Raw genomic sequence first — 20,208 nt, forward strand, 5'->3', positions numbered from 1 at the left:
ATGGCTGCTGCTGTGGGAATGATACCCAGGATGGCCCTTTCTGCCTCCACGAGACAGGTCCTAGTGTGAAAAATGTATAGTTTGATGTGAGGCAGCCCCTGCACAAGAGCATCTTAGGGCCCCATGGTGGGCCTCTGGTCCCATTATACCCACACCTTGTCTAGTGGCCTGAAGATCTAGAAGGCTTTGCAGGCAGTCTCTGCTGACTATACTTTAAAACAAATTCTCTTGAGAGAGGATATTAGATATAGTCCACTGGGAAGACAACAGATTAGGTATCTGAGGGACAAAAGGGCACCCTCAGAGGGGCAAAGATGAAAGCTAAGGTAAAAGAACAGCCAGGCCTGCTGGTAGTTGACTAGTAAGCTATTTCAAAGAAAGGAGCATTTCCAGAAACATGCATCAACGTCATGGGACCTCATAAATGAGTAAGAAAGCCCTAGTCCTACCTGTTGCCTTTTGGGTCTGCATGCTCATGTGAAATGTTGGTTTTGGCAGCAATACATTTACTAGAGAGGGAAACTTATCTCTCATGCACTATCAATAGTCTTCCCTTTATGGTTGGAAATACTAGTGGTTGAAGTCTTGCCAGTGGTCCCTAAAAGGTCCCTAAAAGGTTGCCCAGGCCAACCACACAATGTTTATCCTTCCAGGTTTCCCTGGTTGGTTCCTATTATCTCTCCTGCTCCAGAACAAAAAAATTCGCAGGGACTTACTTGGAAGCTTGCTGGGAAGAATGACTAGAAACTGCAATGTCATGAACCCAGCAGGAGGGCATCATGGGAATCAGATTGCAGAATGTGTACGTGGGTAAACCTTCCCCACTTGTAAGGGACCACTGACAAGTAGCTCTTTACTTCCCTGGACCTCATGAGGTTGGTTCATTTTTCAAGGAAGAGAACTGTACTCTTGGAGGATCTCAGAGTTTCTTTCCAGCTGTGTTCCCTTGATGTAGAAGTTCATGGGCACCTCTGCCTATCATCCTAGAGACCTATGGTCCTCATACCATGCCCTGGCTTAACAGCACCTTCCTTGGAACTTATGCTTCTCATGACCAAATGTAACACCTTGCTCAGACAAGATCCTTAATAAATGTTTGTTTAATGAAACCAATTATGACTCGAGTTATAGAGTGACTTGGCAGTCAAAAGCAAGAGTGTCCCAGAACTTATGTCAAAGAAAGGAGGAGGGGTGTTTATATCAAGTAAGAGATGGCTCAGAGATGCGAGAGGAGGAAGCAAACCTTTCCTCGGAGGCCTGCGGGGCAGAACCAACCAAGCTGGGGAGACGTGAGGGAGGCATGAGGGAGAGTTCTCAGGTATGACGTCTATAGGTCAAAGAGGAGTCAGAATGTTGGTGCAGAGAGCCAAGAAATAAGTCTGAATGAGGATGAATTTGGAAATATTGCAATCAACTAGAAGCAAGGAAAAGTTTAGTAAGGAACTGATGTCATGAAAAATGAAATGAAAAACAGTCTGGCAACAGTGTGCAGGACAGACTGAAAGGGAGGATCTGAGAAAAAGTGTCTTGGGGAGGTTGCAATGGGGAGTAAAATCTGAATGAATGTGGAAACTGCAAACCCAGGCAACAGGCTTGTAGTGAGCATATACAAAGTAAAGTCCAGGATACTATTCTGGGAGTGGGATATAGTTGTGAAGGAGACAGGCACAGATTTTTGGCCTTGGAGAACTCACCTTCTAGAAGGAGAAGTAACATAAGGAGAGAAGTTTTAAGAATGAGTGCCTCACTTAATTCTGTAAGGGACTTAATAGGGAGAACCAAGGTAGCCGGGTCACGGGTCACATTTCTCTGCAAGTAGGGATGTGAAAGAGGGTCAGACAGGGTGTACTGAAGAGAATGAGAGGAAGTGCAGGCTTGGTACCTGGCCCTCGGACCCAGAATGGCTGGGTCCTCTGGACAGGTTGCTCCCATGCTGCAAGGTAGGATTGGGTAGGATCTGGCTAGACTGGGCAGCACTCCTGCAAGGCTAAGGCCTGCTTCCCCACCCTGCAGAGGGTCAAGTAAGTGAAGGTGTTAGGATACCTGTGGTTTCACACAGCACAGGAACAGAATGTCAAATCCCCTGTTCAGTACCAGGCCCAGTGTGGGATGCCCAGTGAGTGAAGAGTACAGACTGCTCAGCAAACGAATGTCTAGAGACCCAAGTACTTGGGATGACATTTGAAGGAACATGGCACTTGAGGACTATGTGTATGTGCATGCATGTTTGGGAGTGTGGGGTGGGTATTCTTGGCACAGAGGATATATAAGCAACCCCTATGAAGTTCTAGGCCCTTCCTATATTCCTATAACACCACTCAACCTGTTCAACCAACCTGTCTGTGCAGCCCATTAGAATGTTCTACTGAACGGAAAAACAATGTGCAAGGAAGAAAGAATTTGAAAAGACCTTTCCAGCTGTGGTATTTATTCAGAGGTCTGAAAAGCTTGCTCCTTTAAAGGAAGACTTTCTGAGTAGCTTAGAAACAAACAATTAGTTTAGGATTGAAAAGTCCCTGAATGTAGAGACCAAATAAATCCCAAAATAGGCATCAAAACAGCACGATTAAGAGCATGGGCTCTGCAGTGGGGGTTGTATGTGAGTGATGAATCACTAGATCCTACACCTACAACTAATATTACATTGTATGTTAACTGGAATTTACTTTTTTAAAAAGATTTTATTTATTCATGAGAGACACAGAGGCAGAGACACAGGCAGAGGGAGAAGCAGGCTCCAGGCATGGGCCCGATGCAGGACTCAATGCTGGACCTGGGATCACACCCTGAGCCAAAGGCAGATGCTCAACTGCTGAGCCTCCCAGTCATCCCTGGAATTTAAATAAAAACTTGAAAACTGAAAGAGCATGGGCTCCAGAGACAGACTACATGGACTCTAATCCCAGCTCTGCACCAAACAAGCCGGGTGCCCTATATATCACACTTCCATTTCCTCAACTGTAAAATGAGGATCATCTTACTTCACTTGGGGTTGTTGTGAGGATGAATGGCTTAGTATTTATAAAGCACTTGGAACAACATCTGACACACAGTAAATGCTTTGTAAGTGTTAAAAAAATTCTCATACTCTTTGGAGCATCTTTAGGACATACTTCTGAGAAAGACGAGGAACTAGGCTTCTAAGCCCTATTAAACATTTAGACATACAGGCAGTCTTTGCTTTACATAGTAGTACAAGATGTAACAATGACCATGCAAAGTGAAACTAAAAATTGAGAGAAAAGGGCACCTGGGTGGCTCAGTTAAACATCATGCCATGGGCTCATGATCCCAGATCCTGGGATAGACCCCCACATCCAGCTCCCTGCTCAGCAAGGAGTACATTCCTCCTTCTCCTTTTGCCCCTCCTCCTGCTTGTGCTCTCACTCTCACTCAAATAAATAAGATCTATAGAAAAATAGAAAAAATACAAGTGTTCCACAACCTTTAAACTTTTGGTTGAGGCATTAAAAACTCTCTAACTACAGGTTTTGAGTGTATACGGAAATGAAAAAAATATTAAGACCAGTCATAATAAACTGTAATTTGAACATTAGAAATACTGCAATTCTTAAAAAGTGCTTTGTTAAAAATAGAGTAAACATTTCTCGTTGCCGTCTCCTCTTTGTATGACTTATGGAGGGAGCATCATTTCTATGCCTAGGTGAATTGTTATACTCCTTTATAAATTTGCATCAGCTCCCAACATTTTAATCCTTTGTGATTTTAGTACCGTGAAATATCAGAGGTTTGGTTTTTTTTCTTTTTTTTTTTTTTCTGAGAGCTTCTCTAACGTGAAGTTTTCTGCTAGGATCACTTCCTCTGGGACATCTTCCCCCTTTTTGTTTCCATCACCTTCTTCACTTATGCTTTTAACATTGGCTTCAGGTTTTGTCAATATCAGAAGAGACCTTGAGGATGCTGGCTGTTAAAAAGTCACAGGGAGCTTATTTAAAATGATGTAAAATTCCACATTGGAAAGTTAATATCTAAAATTCAATCTGTTCAAAGCAGCTTCTTATCAATAAAGGAACCAGATGATAACAGACACATCGCTGACTCTTCAGACTTATCTTATACATATTTTTGAAAAACAAACTGCCTGCCATGTATGCAGTCATTTTCAATGCCTTGCACTGAACTGTTAATGATTATTTAAATGGTGCAATAGAATGAATCAATAATGTGAACCAAGCAACTGAATAAATTCAACTGTATTACAACATTTCTCTAATTGCCAGAAATGGGTTTTTAACTGGATATTTAAGATCTCATGTAGATCACAGAGATATGTAATTCCATACTCTTTAAGAATCTAATGAGAGTTCTTTCCCTCTAGAAGTGCAGGTGCGCAGATACAACTTTATGCAGCATTTCAGGGAGTTCACAGAGCACCCCAAAACTAATTAGAGACCCTGGTTAAGCATCTAGAACTATTGCTAGATAAAATCCTGCCAAACATCTGTTTCAGAACAATTACAAGTCCTACAAATGAAAGGTCACCTTTCCAAGGGAGGCTAATCCTCAGAACAGTCACCTGGCACCAGAATTGCACTGAATGGTCGCTCTTACCTTGCTATGCAAGTATATTCAGTCTAGGTCTCTTCAACAAACCACCATCCCTGAAACTCTCCTCTGTGAGTATTGGTCTTACACTAGTTATTCAGCAACACAGCGGAACCAGCAAATCAAACTGAAAACTCTTGCACAGGAGATTGGCTGCTGGGGGGCAAAGCATGAGTGGCAACTGAGCATATTGCTGGTGGAATTCCTCTCTTCCTGTCCTTTCTTTCCTTCCTCCTCTTTCTCCTCTCCCTTTATTCTCCCTCTCTCATTCTTCTCTCCTACTGCCTCTGACATTGGCCTCCATGGGCACTGCTTAATCCAGCCTGCAGTGCAAGAGATTTTAAGCCTTATTAAAAGCCAATAGAGAAAGATCGTTCTGAGTGAGCCACGCTGGATTCAGCAACCTAATGGGAGGCTCTGAGGATACCTCAACAATGCCCAGGCAGCTATTCTTGCTGGAGAAGCTTACTCTTTGAGGGGGGAGGGGGAGTAAGAAGGGGGTTGGGGATTACTTTTTTTAAAAAATTGATTTGGCTTCAAGAGAAAAAGCACTATCTGTTGATGAAGTCACAGAATGGCTCCAACTCTGGAATGAGCTTCATTTTCTTATATTTTGGTAAGAAATATGACTCTCAATTGGGAATTCAGTCACTCAAGGGCAAGACGATAAGGTTCTATCAGACCAAGCGTCGAAACAAACCTGAGATTCTACCAAGGTCAGAAATGCTGCGCTTCAAGCCAAAAGATCTCCCTTTAGCTTGCTTGTTTTGACTTGTGACCACAACTTTGTCTTGTCTAGGTGTCCAATCACATAAAACACATGCTAATTTCTGTACTACAGCATCCTCTAAAGCAACGGGAGTCCTAATTGTTCCCTTAGAGGGATTCTCTAATTTCTTTGCTCCTCTGATTTCTACAGGACTTTAAGTTGTTTCTCCTAAGACCAAAGAACAAAACAATGGTGTTGGAAATGCTGAACCCAATGCATTACAACATCACCAGCATGATGCCCGAAGTCATGCCTGTGGCCACCATGCCAATCCTGCTGCTCACAGGTTTTCTTCTTTTGGTTTGGAATTATGAAGACACATCCTCAATACCAGGTAAGTCAGTCATTTAGCTATGTAATTAAGGAGATTGTTTACCTGGGTTTTTGGTCCATGAGTGTAAAGACCATTTTGCAAAAGGACAAGGAGCAAACATGAGGAGATGACCGAAGCCCATGGCAATGTGAGCAAATAAAAACTCAGGTGAAAAATTTTATAACAATTATCTGCACATTTCAAATGAAAGTATTTCAAAAAAGATCTTAGATAATTCCTTCCAGTCTGTGCTTTGCTTTGGTAAAGTAGACTTGGCACAAGTATCCTTTAAAGCAAGTTTGAGATGGGGTGAAGCAAGGTAAACCAGGCTTTTTTTTTTTTTTAATTCAAATTCATTCCAATGTTGCTCTGAGGGTAAAAATGTCTCTGGGATGCCTTCTTTTTAAAAAAATAGTTTTATTTTTAAGTAATCTCTACATCCATTGTGGAGGTTGAGCTCAGAACCCCAAGATCAAGAATGACACATTCCATCAACTGAGCCAGCCAGGCACCCCTGAAATGCATTCTATACTCCTCTCCTTCTCCCTTCTGCTTTGCCTCATCCATGTGCTCTGCCCTCTCCCTTTCTTGACCTTATTTCCTCTCATTATCCCACTCTTCATTTTCTCTTATTCTTGGGGGTAGGTGTGATGGTGGTGCCACTATAAGGGCTGGCTGGGACCTGGGAATTGGAAGAAAAATGGAGACCACTGTGGTTCCCTTGGAACATCATACCCTGATAGAATCTTCAACAAGGTCTGTGGATTAACCAAAAAGAGAGTATAATTATCTAGATAATTCCAATGGAAACCCCCACCCCTCCACACAGATTAATTCAGAATTATCAGAAATATTCAACTATTTCTTTAGTTTTCAGTGAAAATTCTTCATGGTAGTATATATCCCCAGTCCCATGAGAAATCCAATAAGGCTTTGCTTCAAGAGCATAGTCATACACTTCTAAGTGCAGTGGGTCTCATCATAGAGTGATTTAGGGTAGGAGTGTGAAGCTGGTGCAAAGTCCCCTGTGTCTGGATTCTTCCAAATTTTCCAGAGAACTGTCTGCCTATCTATCTGATTCGGCCTGGTATTTTGGGTTGCTTTAATGTCCAATTAAATAGAGCATTTGGTTAATGTTGTTATCTCCTCCCTGAGGGGTCTGAGGGAAGACTCTTTCATGGCCTTTAACTCCTTTCCCACTACTGCCCCTTCCTCACCAGATTTCTTCTCCCACAGTAGGCTCCCAGGTCAGGATCCATGAATGGAGGGTGAGGTGGAGAGTATTTTTTTTTAACAAGTCTCCTCAGATGTTTATGTTGCAAGTGTTAGAATAAGTCCTTCAGACCTTTGAAGAAGGAGGTCAGCCTATAGGGGGCAAGCATGAGAACCGGCATCCCTGAAGCTCTGGATCAGGAGCCCAGGTCAGATCACTCTGTGATCAGGACAGATCACTCTGTCCACCACGCCTGGGCTGGGGACATTGTGCTGTCACACACTAATAGTACTATGGTTATCAGTCATGTCTGGAGCGGGGTCTGCATGTTTATATTTTTAAAAAAATCTGGGGTGCCTGGGTGGCTCAGTCAGTTGAACATCTGATGCTTGATTTTGGCTCAATTCATGATCTTGGAGTTGTGAGATCAAGTCTGCACTGGGCTCTGTGCTGGGCATAGAGCCTGCTGAGGATTCTCTCTCTCCCTCTCCCTCCTGCCCTACCCCCACTAAAAATCAATCAATCAATCAATCAATCAATTAATCAATCAATCTTCCCAGGTGATTTTTCATGAGCAGTCAGGCCTGAGAGCCATAGATATGAGCCTTAACCCTTCATTTGACAGAAGGGGAAATTGAGCCCCAGAGAGGTGAACTGCCTTATCGAAGCAAACCATAACAAATATAGGAAACCATGCAGTTCAAACTTTTCATTTTACAAGTGAGGGGTGAAAGCCCAGAGAAAGGAAATGGCTTGTCAGCACCTCAGCCTGAAAGGAATTGGGAATGGAGGCAAGGGGCCAGCCAGGAATTCCTAAATCCCAGAGTGGTGGTCATTTTGCTAGCCAGGGAGCTTCTTCCATGCTTTCCCGTTGAAAATGTGAGCTCTGGTCAGAATCCTCTCGTGGCACAGACTAAGGTCCCATGGTGCCTGTGGGGAAGAAAAGGTGAGGAACCTGGGTTTGTTGGGTTGGTTCTTCCTGACCAATACTTCTGTACTCCTTTTGTTGGTTTCCTCAAATCACTGGTTGTCCGGGTTCTTGGTTTTAAGGTTTGGAAGAAACTCAGGGTCAGGGGAAAAAGCCAAAGGAAATTAAGAAAGTATAATGATTTAAAAGCTCTTAAGTTAGTTACAATTTATAAAGCAGTTTCACGTTCATTTTTCTCTTGTGATCCTTCCAGGACTCTGGTGAGGTAGGTGTTGTTTATGCCTATTTTGCAGATGAAGAAACTGAGATGAAAGAGGGGAGATGGTGCACAGCTAGTAAGTGATGAAACTGGGACTCAGAGCTAAGTTTCTTGTCCTATATTCCCTGAAGGGCCCTGCTATATCCAGGGCTGAGGAGTATGCGCAGGTGACACCCATAGGCAGATGACTTAGTGCCAGGGAGAGATATAGGAGTCTAGGGGAGGACAGAGTCATTCCTACCTTGGAGTTTTGTAAGTGTCAGTTGTGGGAATTTGCCCTATGTTCACTGATGTCTATCCAGGACCCACAGTTACCAACTACTTAGCCCCTGGCAGCTCTCCTTTCCTCAAGGACACATAACCATCCCCAACCTTGCACATGGGTTCACTCCCCCAGAGCCTCTCTCTGCCCTGGGCACCATGTCCCCAGAGGGGATCACTGGGAAAAGGACATGGCAACACATTTCCCCTTCTCCTACTGAAAAAAAACTTCACAGAAAAGTACACAATTAAATGTCATCACAGTCCAGGGTAAGAAACAGGATGTTAAACAGCATCCGGAAACTTCCCTTGTGCCTTTTTAGTCATACCCCTCTCTCACCTCCAGAGGTAAACATTCTTCTATTTTGTGATAATCACTCCCTTGCTTTTTATAGCTTTGCCATCTAATTTCATATCCCCAAACAATACAGATTAATTTTGCCTGGTTTTGAATGTTTTAGCTATCAGAGTCCTTCATTACTTCTTCTATAGGGCTTCTCTTGCTCAATATTATGTCTGTAAGATTCATCCATGTTATGACATGCCTCTGTAGTTCATATGGTATGCAGTAGCTCAAACATCTCATGGTTTAATTACTGATGCTGTTGGTGGACATTTGGTCGTCTCCAGTTTGGGACTATTGTGAACAGTGCTGCTAAGACCCTTTATGTGCACAGGTTTCTCTAGGGTGTACACCTAGCAAGGAATGCAGCAGCTTCTTGATTAGGGCAGTGGGTGAGAGATCCCAGATGTTTGCTTCCCAGAGGCTGCTTCTGCACAAAAATGCAGTGTAGTATTTATTGCTCCTCTTAGGGTGTGAAAGAGGCTCCCGCAATTAGTACATGCCCAGGTCATCATTCCCAAATCTGAGAAGCAGGGAGCAGCCTAATGTGGATGCAACCAGAATATTTCCCTAATATCCTACCAAAATTTCTCCCCTCCTAGAGTATTCTTTTCTCAGTTTCTCATCTGTACGGTATAAGATACATATGTAAATCAAAGGATCACATTGTGTTGTAATTATTCGATACTGTGCTTTCTCTGCACATACTCTCCTCTCCTGACAGGACTCTGATGGGAACCTAGTTATGCTTATCATACCATCTCCAGTCTCTGATGTGTAGCTAGTGTCTATACCTAGTAGGGTCTCAGTAAGTGTTTGCGGAATGAAGTAAGCTGTCACACGATTCATCACTGGAAACCCTAGACTTGAATTCCCTTCTGGTAAGAACATTCAGGTTTTCAACCTGAGAAAAGTACATCATCATCTCCCTTTCTCAGTGGATAGAGTTATGCACTGTCATGTTTCAAAACTGAATGGTGATTCCATAAAATTAAGACTCTACATGGCACCAAACTGTTAGATAAAAAAACAAAGAGTGTAGCCTTTCATTTGTGTGTCTTTGATCCTCATGGGCCTAGGATATTAAGGAAGTAAACATTTGTTGAATGAGTCTATTCCCAAATAGCTGGGTGTCTGATCTCCTATGGACTAAACATACATGAAACAATATTTTTCCATTTTATCAAAATGTAAATACAACCCAAAATACTCTAAATGAGGATGATATTTAAGACTTCATCCTTTATATTATGCACACATATCTAGTTAATTTAAAAAATTCACCAGGAAACCTTTATTAAGCATCCACAACATTTTATGCTGTAAAGACTCAGCAAAGTAGTTTGTTACTATGCATATGTTAGAGATCTGTATATCTGAGGACCTTTTAAGGAAAAACGTATTCAAATTTGCTTGTTTTAATCTTTTGAAGAACTTAATGAAATTATTTAACATAAAGTCAGTCATCTATTTACCATACAGTGTTACTGCAACAATCAGAAGATTAAGGAAGAACCCTCTCAAAATGTTTTGGTTCTACAGATCTTACCAAAGACCTACACTTTAAGGGGAAAAAAACAAAACAAAACAAAACAAAACAAACAGTCTTATTCCCATCAATCCAGCTATTGCAAAGTTAAAGACTAAATCTTATTTGCTGAATTTGGGACTTAACATCCAATTTAGATGATTTAAGAAAAATCTTAGATTATCTAGATTTATTTACACAAATGCTGGAGTGAGAATACTGTCTCACAGTTGTGCATGTTGGCTTCCTATTTTACTGCTGGAATGGAATTAGAGGAGAAAGATTTAATTTAGAAAAGCTACTACTTCACAGGAAAACTCCTAAAACCATTCCAAGAAGTTTTTGTCTAACTTTTTACCACCATCAGTAAAATCAAGCTACTAAGTTTGTTCTCTGGCCTAAGTAATTGCAAATTCCTCTTTTTTTTTTTTTTTTTCGTAAGCAAGCACATGAGTGGTAACTGCTCTTGAGTAAAACCACATCACTGGACCCAAATTCTAGTTTAGACACTGATCGGACTCATTGCCTAATTCCTCAATGCTTAGCTGTATTTTTTTGACTAATGAGATTTAGCTTAGGATTCTTTTCTTAAACCGAGTTCTTTTTGAAGGAAAAAAAAGAAATGGATATTCTTTATTTGGACATTATCTTTGCAGAACATGTCCCTCAGTTAAAAAGATTACACCAAAACTACAACCTAATTTTAACCCACCAATTCCATCAGCTGAGGCATTCAAACCAAAAGTTTTCAGACATAACTAGGCAGCCGAACGGATCAGCTTGTCACATGTCCTGGTTTCCATGCTTGTAACTAGAGGGACTGATCAACTTGTGTTTAAAACTCACTGACACTGTTTAATATGGCAAGAAAATAGTAGACACATACCCTGGTTCAAACAGACTGAAATGATCAAGACCAAATGGAACTAGTGTGGTATGGACACTGAACTACTGTTTTTTCAGGTAAAGCTTGTTTGTTTTCTAGTGATTCACAAATACACATCAGAAGATGTAAAAGAACTTTTAGATATATAAAAACACAAACAGCAATAACATAAAGCACTTGTTCTTCTTTGGTGTTTGCTAAAATGCTGACTGTGATCTGATAACTCTCCTAGGTCCTGGCTATTGTATGGGAATTGGGCCCCTAATTTCCCACTGCAGGTTCCTATGGATGGGGATTGGCAGTGCTTGCAACTACTACAACAAGATGTACGGAGAATTCATGAGAGTCTGGATATGTGGAGAGGAAACACTCATTATTAGCAAGTGAGTCTGTTAATAATCAGAGACATATTTTTTAAAACCAAGGCTGTGTTTTTTCCTATTAAGTAACAAACTTATTCTGGTTTCTTGATGCTTTTGTTGCTAAAGCTGTGTTTTTGCTACTTAAATGAAGATGAACAATTCCCAGGTAGAAATCTAACCCTATAAGACAAGTGCAATAATTGGGCTTTGCCTAAACCCAGAGGTACATGGATAAGGAACTCTGGAAAGCTATTTGAAATTTCTCTGAGCAGTGAGTGTGGAAACTTAGAATCCAAAGGATTTGGGTTTGACAAAATATACTTTAGAGAGAGGTATTATCTTTTCTACTCTCCTAAGATCTGATCTTATCTCTGTACGTAAGCAGTTCAAACAAAACAAAACACCTGAGAGAAAGGAAACTGTACCAGTTTGATAATGTGCTTCAAATGGCAGGCTCCTGAGCACCACTAGAGGGGTAAATGGGAGGAAAAAATGCCAGTCATATGCTCCTAGTCTATTTATGACTGTGGGCCTACGTCTCAGCTGAGTTATCTTAAATAAATTAGGAATATTGCCTATTTAAAAAAAGTGATTTATCTTTTTTGGATAAGTTTAGAAGATTGAATTCATCCAGGGTTAACCAAATAGGCATCAACTGTAGAGAACTAGTTTTGTGAAATACTAGTTTTCTTATTTATTGAGCATAGAAAATGGAGAATTTCAGAGAACACATTTCCCTAGACTTTCAGTTATCTTTACCGAGTATCTTACAAGGTTATATGCCAACACTGTCTCATTCATGAGTTTTTATATTCCCTGACGGGGCTTTACCCACAAACTGAAACCAACTAGGGTTTTACTTATTTGTTAGAATTTTTTGCCCAGATTCGTAGACTATTGCCCAGAAGTAACTGAAGCATTTCTGGAAACTACATTGATTTCTTTTAAGCCAAGATTACATACATCATTTCATAAAATATCATAGTTATCTCAAAGCCCAATTCTTTGACCCAAACAACTGACAGAATGGAGTAGAGGACAATAATTACCCCTGGATTTTACTTTGATTACTCTGGTCAGTCAAAATTTAGGTGATTTTGGTAAGTTCTCATTTTAAAAATCGATACTTTACTTACTTTGGCAACTGGCTACAGTCTCAAAATGTCCTGGGACCGATGACACGAGGGCTTGGGGGCTTGGGACATTTGCCCCTGTTCTTTCATCCAGCAGCCCAGCGAGTTGCCTTCCAGGCTGCCTCAGCAGACAGGTGACATGATCCACAGGATATTTATCCAAAACAATATCTGTCTACAGCTCAGGATCTTAAGCCATGGGTTCTCACCCTGGCTGCACATTGAAATCACCCAGTGAGCTTTTAAAAACCCCAATGTTTGGGGGTTTGCGGTCCCAGCCACAGGCCCAGCTTTCAGAATCTCTAGCGGTGGAACCCATGCATCAGGTGTGTGTAGAGCTCCCCGCGTAATGCCAGTGTACTGCAGAGCCTGAGACAAGAGAGCAGGTAAGTGGCTTCTAGCACAAGGGGCCTTTCCTTGGGGTTGGGGGAGCAGCTAAGCAGGGTTGAAGTGCTTTGTCTTGTCATCTTACTCTTCAGTCTAGCTCAGATGGTGGTAGTGTAAGATGAGAACTAGAGTGAAGAAGGTAACAAAAGACCAGAGGACCAGAACAGAAATCGCTTTTAGATGATACATACTTGGATCACCAAAGACAATCCTGAAGCCCAAAGGCACTCCTGAAGTAGGATTTTTGTTACAGTGCAGGATGGCCTCTGACCACTCTGCTGCCTTCATTAAGAAAGTGGCCTTAGACACTTGACAGGATGAGCACTGGGTGTTATTCTATACGTTGGCAAATTGAACACCAATAAAAATTTATAAAAATCTAACATCGAAAAAAAAAAGAAAGAAAGAAAGAAAGAAAGAAAGAAAGAAGAAAGAAAGAAAGAAAGAAAGAAAGAAAGAAAGAAGAAAGAAAGAAAGAAAGAAAGAAAGAAAGAAAGAAAGAAAGAAAGAAAGAAAGAAAGAAAAGTGGCCTTAGAGACTCAGGCCTGACCAACTCAGGTGCTGATTCACGCTGGAGATGTGCACACAAACCATCTCTCCCTTCCCCCAGCTCTCCCAGTTCTCTCCTCCTCCTGTCCTCACAGGCTTTTCACTGGAGTCTTTGTGTTCTCCTTAATTGCCTCCCAGCCGCTCAATTTTGTTGTTAAGGGCTGAGCTCCCTGAGGGAATAGGACATGTTTGTCCCCATCTCCTTCCCTTGCCTACTCTTCAGGTCCCTTCCAGAACTACCCGTGCCTCTTGAAAATACCCCATTGGACCTCAGAAAGCTTTTTATTTTTAGTAGAATAGTTTGCTAGGGTTTTTTTTCCCCCTTTTGAAAAATTTGAGATCTGCAGTCATTACAACTGAGCAGAAATTATGGCCCAACTATTCCTATCAGCATAGTCCCGAAGAGGGGCTACAGAACTTCCTGGGGGGAGTCAGGCCCAGAATGCTGCCAGGATGTTGCCTGAGCAATTAGGAGTGTGGGGGGAAATTTTACCTCGTCATGGGTAGATAAAGTATGCACAGTTCCCCAGGCAGGTAAACTCTAAATTAATGAGGGTCTAATAGATGCTGTGCATGACACTGTATGCTGTGTGGATATATTAGTTTTTGTAATGAATACAATAAAATATGAGCAGCATCCATAAAGGGGAGTTAGCAAATTAACATGCTAATTAGGGTTATATTTGCAAACCTCTTTTAATTAACATACTAATTAAAATTGCATTTGGGGACACCTGTGTAGCTCAGCGGTTGAGCGCCTTGTCTTGCCTTTGGCTCAGGGCGTGATCCCGGGGTCCCGGGATCGAGTCCTGCATCGGGCTCCCGGGATCGAGTCCTGCATCGGGCTCCCTGCATGGAACCTGCTTCTCTCTGCCTATGTCTCTGCCTCTCTCATGAATAAATAAATAAAAATCTTTTTAAAAATTACATTTGTATATCATGCCTACATTTATAGGGAATGCATTCATGTATTCTTCAACATATATTTATTGGCAATTTACTATATACTAAGCACTGGGTGATCCTAACATATAATCTTTATTGGTTCCCACTCATTCATTAAATAAGCATTTGTTGAGGACTAAACTATGTACACTGGGTATCATGAACAAATCTGCCGAATATCCCTATTCTCATGGAGAAATACTTTGTTATATTGTTAGTATACCAACAATAGATGAGTAAAACATAGTATATGAGTAGGGTGACCAATTGTCTTGGTATGCCTGGGACTAGGGGGCGTTTCTCAGGATGTAGGACTTTTAACGCTAAAACTGGGACAGTCCCAAGCAAACCAAGATGGTTGCTCACACTATCATCAGGTAAATACATGCTATATAGGAAACTAAAGTAGGGAGAGCCAGTTGCAGGGATGGAAGTGCAATTATGGTCAAGAAAGGCCTCATTGAGAAGTTAGCATTTGGATAAAGACCTAATGGAAGTGAGGGAGTGAGTCATGCAGAGAAGCAGAGGAAAAGCATTCTGGACGGAAGGAAGAGCAAGTGCAAAGGCACTGAAGTGGAAGGCTGTCTGAAATGTTCAAGGAACACCAAGGATACCAGTGTGGCTAGGGAAAGAATTAGTGGAGATGACATTAGAAAGGTATTAGGCTACCCAGTCATGGTGGGCCTTGTTGGCCATTGTAACAACTCTGAATTATACCCTGCATGGGATGGGAAGCCTTTGAGGTGTTTGAGCAGAAGAGTGACATATCTGATTCATTCATGTTTCAGCACATTCCTGGCTTCTCTACCCACATTCTACCCCCATTCTACCCACATTCTTTAAGAATAGGTGCTAAAGGGAACAAGGATGAATGCACAGAGAGCAGTTAGGCAGGAGATGATGGTGGCTGGTAGACGTGAGAGCAGTAGAGGTAATAAGAGCACTGGGTGTTATTCTGTATGTTGACAAATTGAACACCAATAAAAAAATTATTAAAAAGTGAAATTCTAGACATATCTTGAATGCAAAGCCAATAAAGTGCTAAGAGACTGGATGTTGGGTGTAAGAATCAAGGCAATAGCATAGTTTTTCCCTTGAATACCTAGAAAAATGAGGGTATCATTACCTCAGATAGGCAGAGCAAATTTGGGATGGGAAGAAATAGGGATTCCATTTGGAATATTTTGACTTGACATGCCTAGTGGACAGCTGAGTGGAATGTTGTGAAAGAAGGTCTGATTCTTTAGGCACCCTTCCCAGCCATAGTCAGAAACTAGAAAAGTAGGCTGAGAAGGATAACCATAGAAGGGAAAACCAGAAGTGTGGTAGTCTGAAAGTCAGGTGATGAGTGCATATCAAGGAGAAGGGAATTGCCAGATAGTGCCTGGTGAATGGAAAATTTGAGTGTTGCATTTAACAATAGGTCATGGGTGACCTTGAAAAGGATAGTTTCAATAGAGTGGTGAGGGCAAAAGTTTGACTACAGTATAGAATGAAAGGAAAGAATTAGAAGCAGCATGTGTAGACAACTGTTCCAAGGAGTTTGTCATAAGAAGTGGAACAAAGAAATAGAAAGGGATGTATGGTCCAATGACGTTTTGTTAAGATAGGAGAAATTACAACGTGTATTGCGATGGCAATGTTGGATTACAGAAAAAAATTGCTGATGGAAGAGAAAGGAATGTGTTAGGTGAGATGTAAAAGGCATCCACGTCACAAGTGGAGTTGGTCTTCACTAGAGACATGGAAGTTTATCCACAGTAAGTTTGGAAGTTTGAATATATAAGCATGGATCCTAAAAGTTGGAGCTTGCAGAGTTTCTAGTTGTTTCTTTTTCCTCAGTAAAATAGGAAATAAAGTCTTCAACTAAGACTGAGGAAGTAAAATACTTGAGGATAGAGGAGGCAGAACAAAATAGTCATCTAGAACAGGGACTGTGAATGGACTTAGGGAAATGTAATAGATGTGCCAGCTGCACTAAGGGCTCACTTGAATTTAACTGGGACCTGTCCGTGTGTGTGCGCGCGCATGTACATGAACATGTGCATGTATGTTTTTTTACCCAGCCACATTCAGCTGCCAGGGGCAAGCACAGAGTCAGCTAAGAGTTGGATTTAGCCAGGGGTGAGCTTTCTGAGGCAACTATGACAAAGTAAGGAGAGGGTCAAGGGAGTTGAGAATGCATGGAAGAGAGTAATTTTAATGATTGATGATAAAATGGGTATTTCCCGCCCCCCCCCCTCAACTTTCTATTAAGAAAATGCTCAAATGAACAGGAAAACTGTGAGAGGAATCCTCCCTCCTCTGACACTGACCTTTTGAAGAGACTAGGTCAATTGTTTTATGTGATGTTCTACATTTCCAAATTTCATTATACTATGGTGTCACTTAACATAGTCCTTGATTCCCTGTATTTCATATAAACTGAATATTATGTCTTAAGGCTCAGTTGCATTCAGGTTAACACTTTTATAATTGTAGTAGTAGGCACTTCATGTTGCATCACATCAGGAGACGAGGAATGGTTGTCCCACTATTAGGGATGTTAAATGTGATCATTGGGTAGGGTAGTTACCGCCAGATCTCTCTGTTATAAAGATTGTTTTTCTCTTACAGTGACTCCAGTATTTCAGCTGGGTAAGTGCAGATAGTAGAGGGGCAAAGGACAGGGGAAAGGCAATGGGATCGAAAGACTCAGGCACAAGACAGGTCTACACAGGCAAGTGCTTTTAAATGTTTACCACCAATTATTCCATTAATTTCTCCTCCATATTCCTAGTACTCATCATTCTTGAACTTGGCCACAGATATGAGTCCTTTTGATTTTGAAGATTTTATTTTTTTGAAGATTTTATTTTTTAGGAATCTCTATGCCCAACATGGGTTGAACTTGCAACCCCGAGGTCAAGAGTCATAACAAGTTCTACCAACTGAGCCAGCCAGGTGCCCCTGTGTGAGTCCTTTAAATTAAGAACTGAAGGTGGCTTCCTTCTCACTACCCAAGAACTTACTCCGGCTACTTTTCATTTTGAATAGATAATAGGTTTGCCAACTTTGGCAATATCTTTTGACTTCAGTCATGTTTAAAGAAGAATAATGAAGGGGAATGGGGATACAGGCTTCCAGTATGGAATGAATAAGTCACAAGGATGAAAGGTACTGTATAGGGAATACAGTCAAAGGTATTGTAATAGCATTGCATGATGAGCAAGGCATAATGTATCAACTTGTTGAACGACCATGTTGTACACCTGAAACTAATGTAACACTGTGTCAACTATAGAAGGAAGGAAGGAAGGAAGGAAAGAAGGCAGGCAGGCCCCAGTTACCATACAACTTACACTACCCACTATCCCTTCTGAGCTTAGGGACTCCCTTGGTCTCTCTTCCCAATCAGTGTAACATCTCCCTTAACTGGAGTTATGGGGCAGGCCCACAAGGCTGGAGCAAGGTCTCTACTATTTTCCTGAGAGCTCTGGGCTGGAGTCCCTAGTTCTTTACCAATTTTCTTTTCTTCACTTTCTTGATGTACTCTGGCTAGACAGAGCCAGCCTATTTTGATAAAAGATTTTTTTGAAATCGCTCACCTGCAGCCGGTCAGTCTTCTCCTGCCAGGTGTATCACATCTGTCTTGTCAGCTTTGTCCCTTGCCAAGGCTGAGCCTCTGACTCCAAATCAATGAGATGTTGGCGCCCCCTAAAGAACACATTTACTAATACACATTTAGTCAGGTTTAGGGTTGGGGTCTCGTTCTCTTTTTAAAATTGATTAGTATTTTTTTTTAATTGATTAGTATTTTATCTTTGCGTATCGTGTAACCATTTGCTTCGACTTGGATAGAACTGGAGGGTATGATGCTGAGTGAAGTAAGTCAATCGGAGAAGGACAAACATTATATGGTCTCATTCATTTGGGGAATATAAAAAATAGTGAAAGGGAATAAAGAGGAAAGGAGAGAAAATGAGTGGGAAATATCAGAGAGGGAGACAGAACATGAGAGACTCTTAACTCTGGGAAATGAACAAGGGGTAGTGGAAAGGGAGGTGGGCGGGGGGTTGGGGGTGAATGGGTGACGGGCAGGGGCGGGGGACTTGACGGGATGAGCACTGGGTGTTATGCCATATGTTGGCAAATCAAACTCCAATAAAAAAATACAAAAAAATACATAGTAATTCTTCAAAGTAAATGGACAGGTTGATGTGATTAATTTAATGCAGTATATAGAAGCTCCAGGTGTCAAAGCAGAAAAAATAGTGTACTGCTTTACCTCTGAGCACTTAAAATTTTTAGATACGAATTTGTGAATGAAGAATGTACAAATTACTTATTTTCTGCTGTAATTATAGAATAAGTTGGGGAAGGTAAGAGAAGGCTAAAGTCCTGAAATATATTAATAAGCTTTTAAGTCCTCTTATAGAACAATTTTTCTGTACAGGACAAAATTTTAGCTGTTTGTCAGTCAAATTAATTCCTTGGAATACAAACAGCAGCATCTGGATTTTTGTTTTTATTTTTGTTGCTAGGAAGAGAAAAACTTGTCCGAAACTCAGGGATCATTTGATGAATGTTATCTGGAATCAAATCAAGAGAATATTTGACCTAACAGAGAGTATATTGATTTGAAAATAAGATTTTTTTCCTGAAAGAAATTATCTAGTATACAATTTATTCATATAATAATTCTATTTTCATTTCTTGACATTGCTATTATTTCAGGGTCTTCCTCTTAAAATTTAAATAGAACTATGGAACCATCATAAATGTGAGGGTTTAGCTAATACTTAGCCTTTAGCCTAATCTACTCAGCCAGAGCACAGCTCCTTTGGCCCAATGTCTTCTTTGGGAATGTGTTTTCACAGGCATTAACTGAACAACCTCATTAAGGCAAAGTCATCCTTTTAGGAACCAAGTATCAACTTTAAGAGGGAAGAGCAAGTGGTAGGATGGCCACTCCAGCCCAGCGAAAGAACTGGGTGCCTATACTACAAAGGCTACTCCCCATCTCTGAGAGTTATGTGTACAAAAGCCCCATAGTAGGAGAATTTGCAGCTGAGAAACAAAATTTCAGTGGAGAAGTAGAGAGGAAGAACCAAAGTTGCAATGAACATGTAAAAACTTGTATAAATACTAAGTTCACTAAAATTAAAAAATAACAGCATCTAAAATATAACATTGATGATATTTTATGTATGTTGAATTTGCACATTTAAGGCACCATGTTGTTTTTTCTCTCTCTCTCTCTCTCTCTCTATTCTTCCCACACCAGAAAATACCCTCCTTTGCAGTATCAGAGAGAAGTTTATAAATATATTTTGCTTTCTTGCAATAATGTGCATATGTCCTTCCTCTTCCTCTGCTCAAATGTTTAGTCCCTTTCTAACTTTATGATCTCTGCCTCTGAACTCCACTCTGGTCTCAGAGACGGGGGTAATTTGTAATCCTCAGGTGAAAAATGCTTTGCGGGATCTATTTTATCTAGCAGACCTGAGCAGTTTAGTTCTCAAGCCCCGAGATCAAAGGTTATGTTACTTGAGCTCTACCTACAATCCCCACCAGAGCATACACAGGTGGGCAACATTTATACATGGCCTGGCTCTAGCACTGTTAACATGGCCAAAAGTCAGACTCCTGACAGTCTACCCTGCCTCAGCTTTCCTCACGCCTCCCATGGTCACACTGCCAAAAAACCTCTACTCCTGTCTCTGCTAACCACTCTGCCCCTTGTTTTAATTCCCAAACTCTGCTCCCTTTTTCTCCCCATCTCCA

At 41.1% G+C, this 20,208-nt stretch overlaps 1 protein-coding gene across 3 annotated transcripts in view; it reads left to right on the forward strand.

The window, feature by feature from the left end:
• The window catches only part of LOC121484563 (aromatase), a 151,747-nt gene that overhangs the window by 111,246 nt on the left and 20,293 nt on the right, over nt 1-20,208 (forward strand). For 2 of the 3 annotated variants that reach the window (XM_041743972.1, XM_041743973.1), the window contains exons 2-3: nt 5,486-5,669; nt 11,299-11,449. In XM_041743972.1, the coding sequence (XP_041599906.1) occupies nt 5,525-5,669; nt 11,299-11,449 (296 nt within the window). In that variant the 5' untranslated portion in view covers nt 5,486-5,524. Of the gene's footprint in view, nt 1-5,485; nt 5,670-6,301; nt 6,405-11,298; nt 11,450-20,208 lie in introns of those variants that run through there. The other variant, XM_041743974.1, reaches the window with a different exon arrangement.

Source organism: Vulpes lagopus, chromosome 2 (assembly GCF_018345385.1).
Source record: "Vulpes lagopus strain Blue_001 chromosome 2, ASM1834538v1, whole genome shotgun sequence".
Lineage (NCBI taxonomy): Eukaryota > Metazoa > Chordata > Mammalia > Carnivora > Canidae > Vulpes > Vulpes lagopus.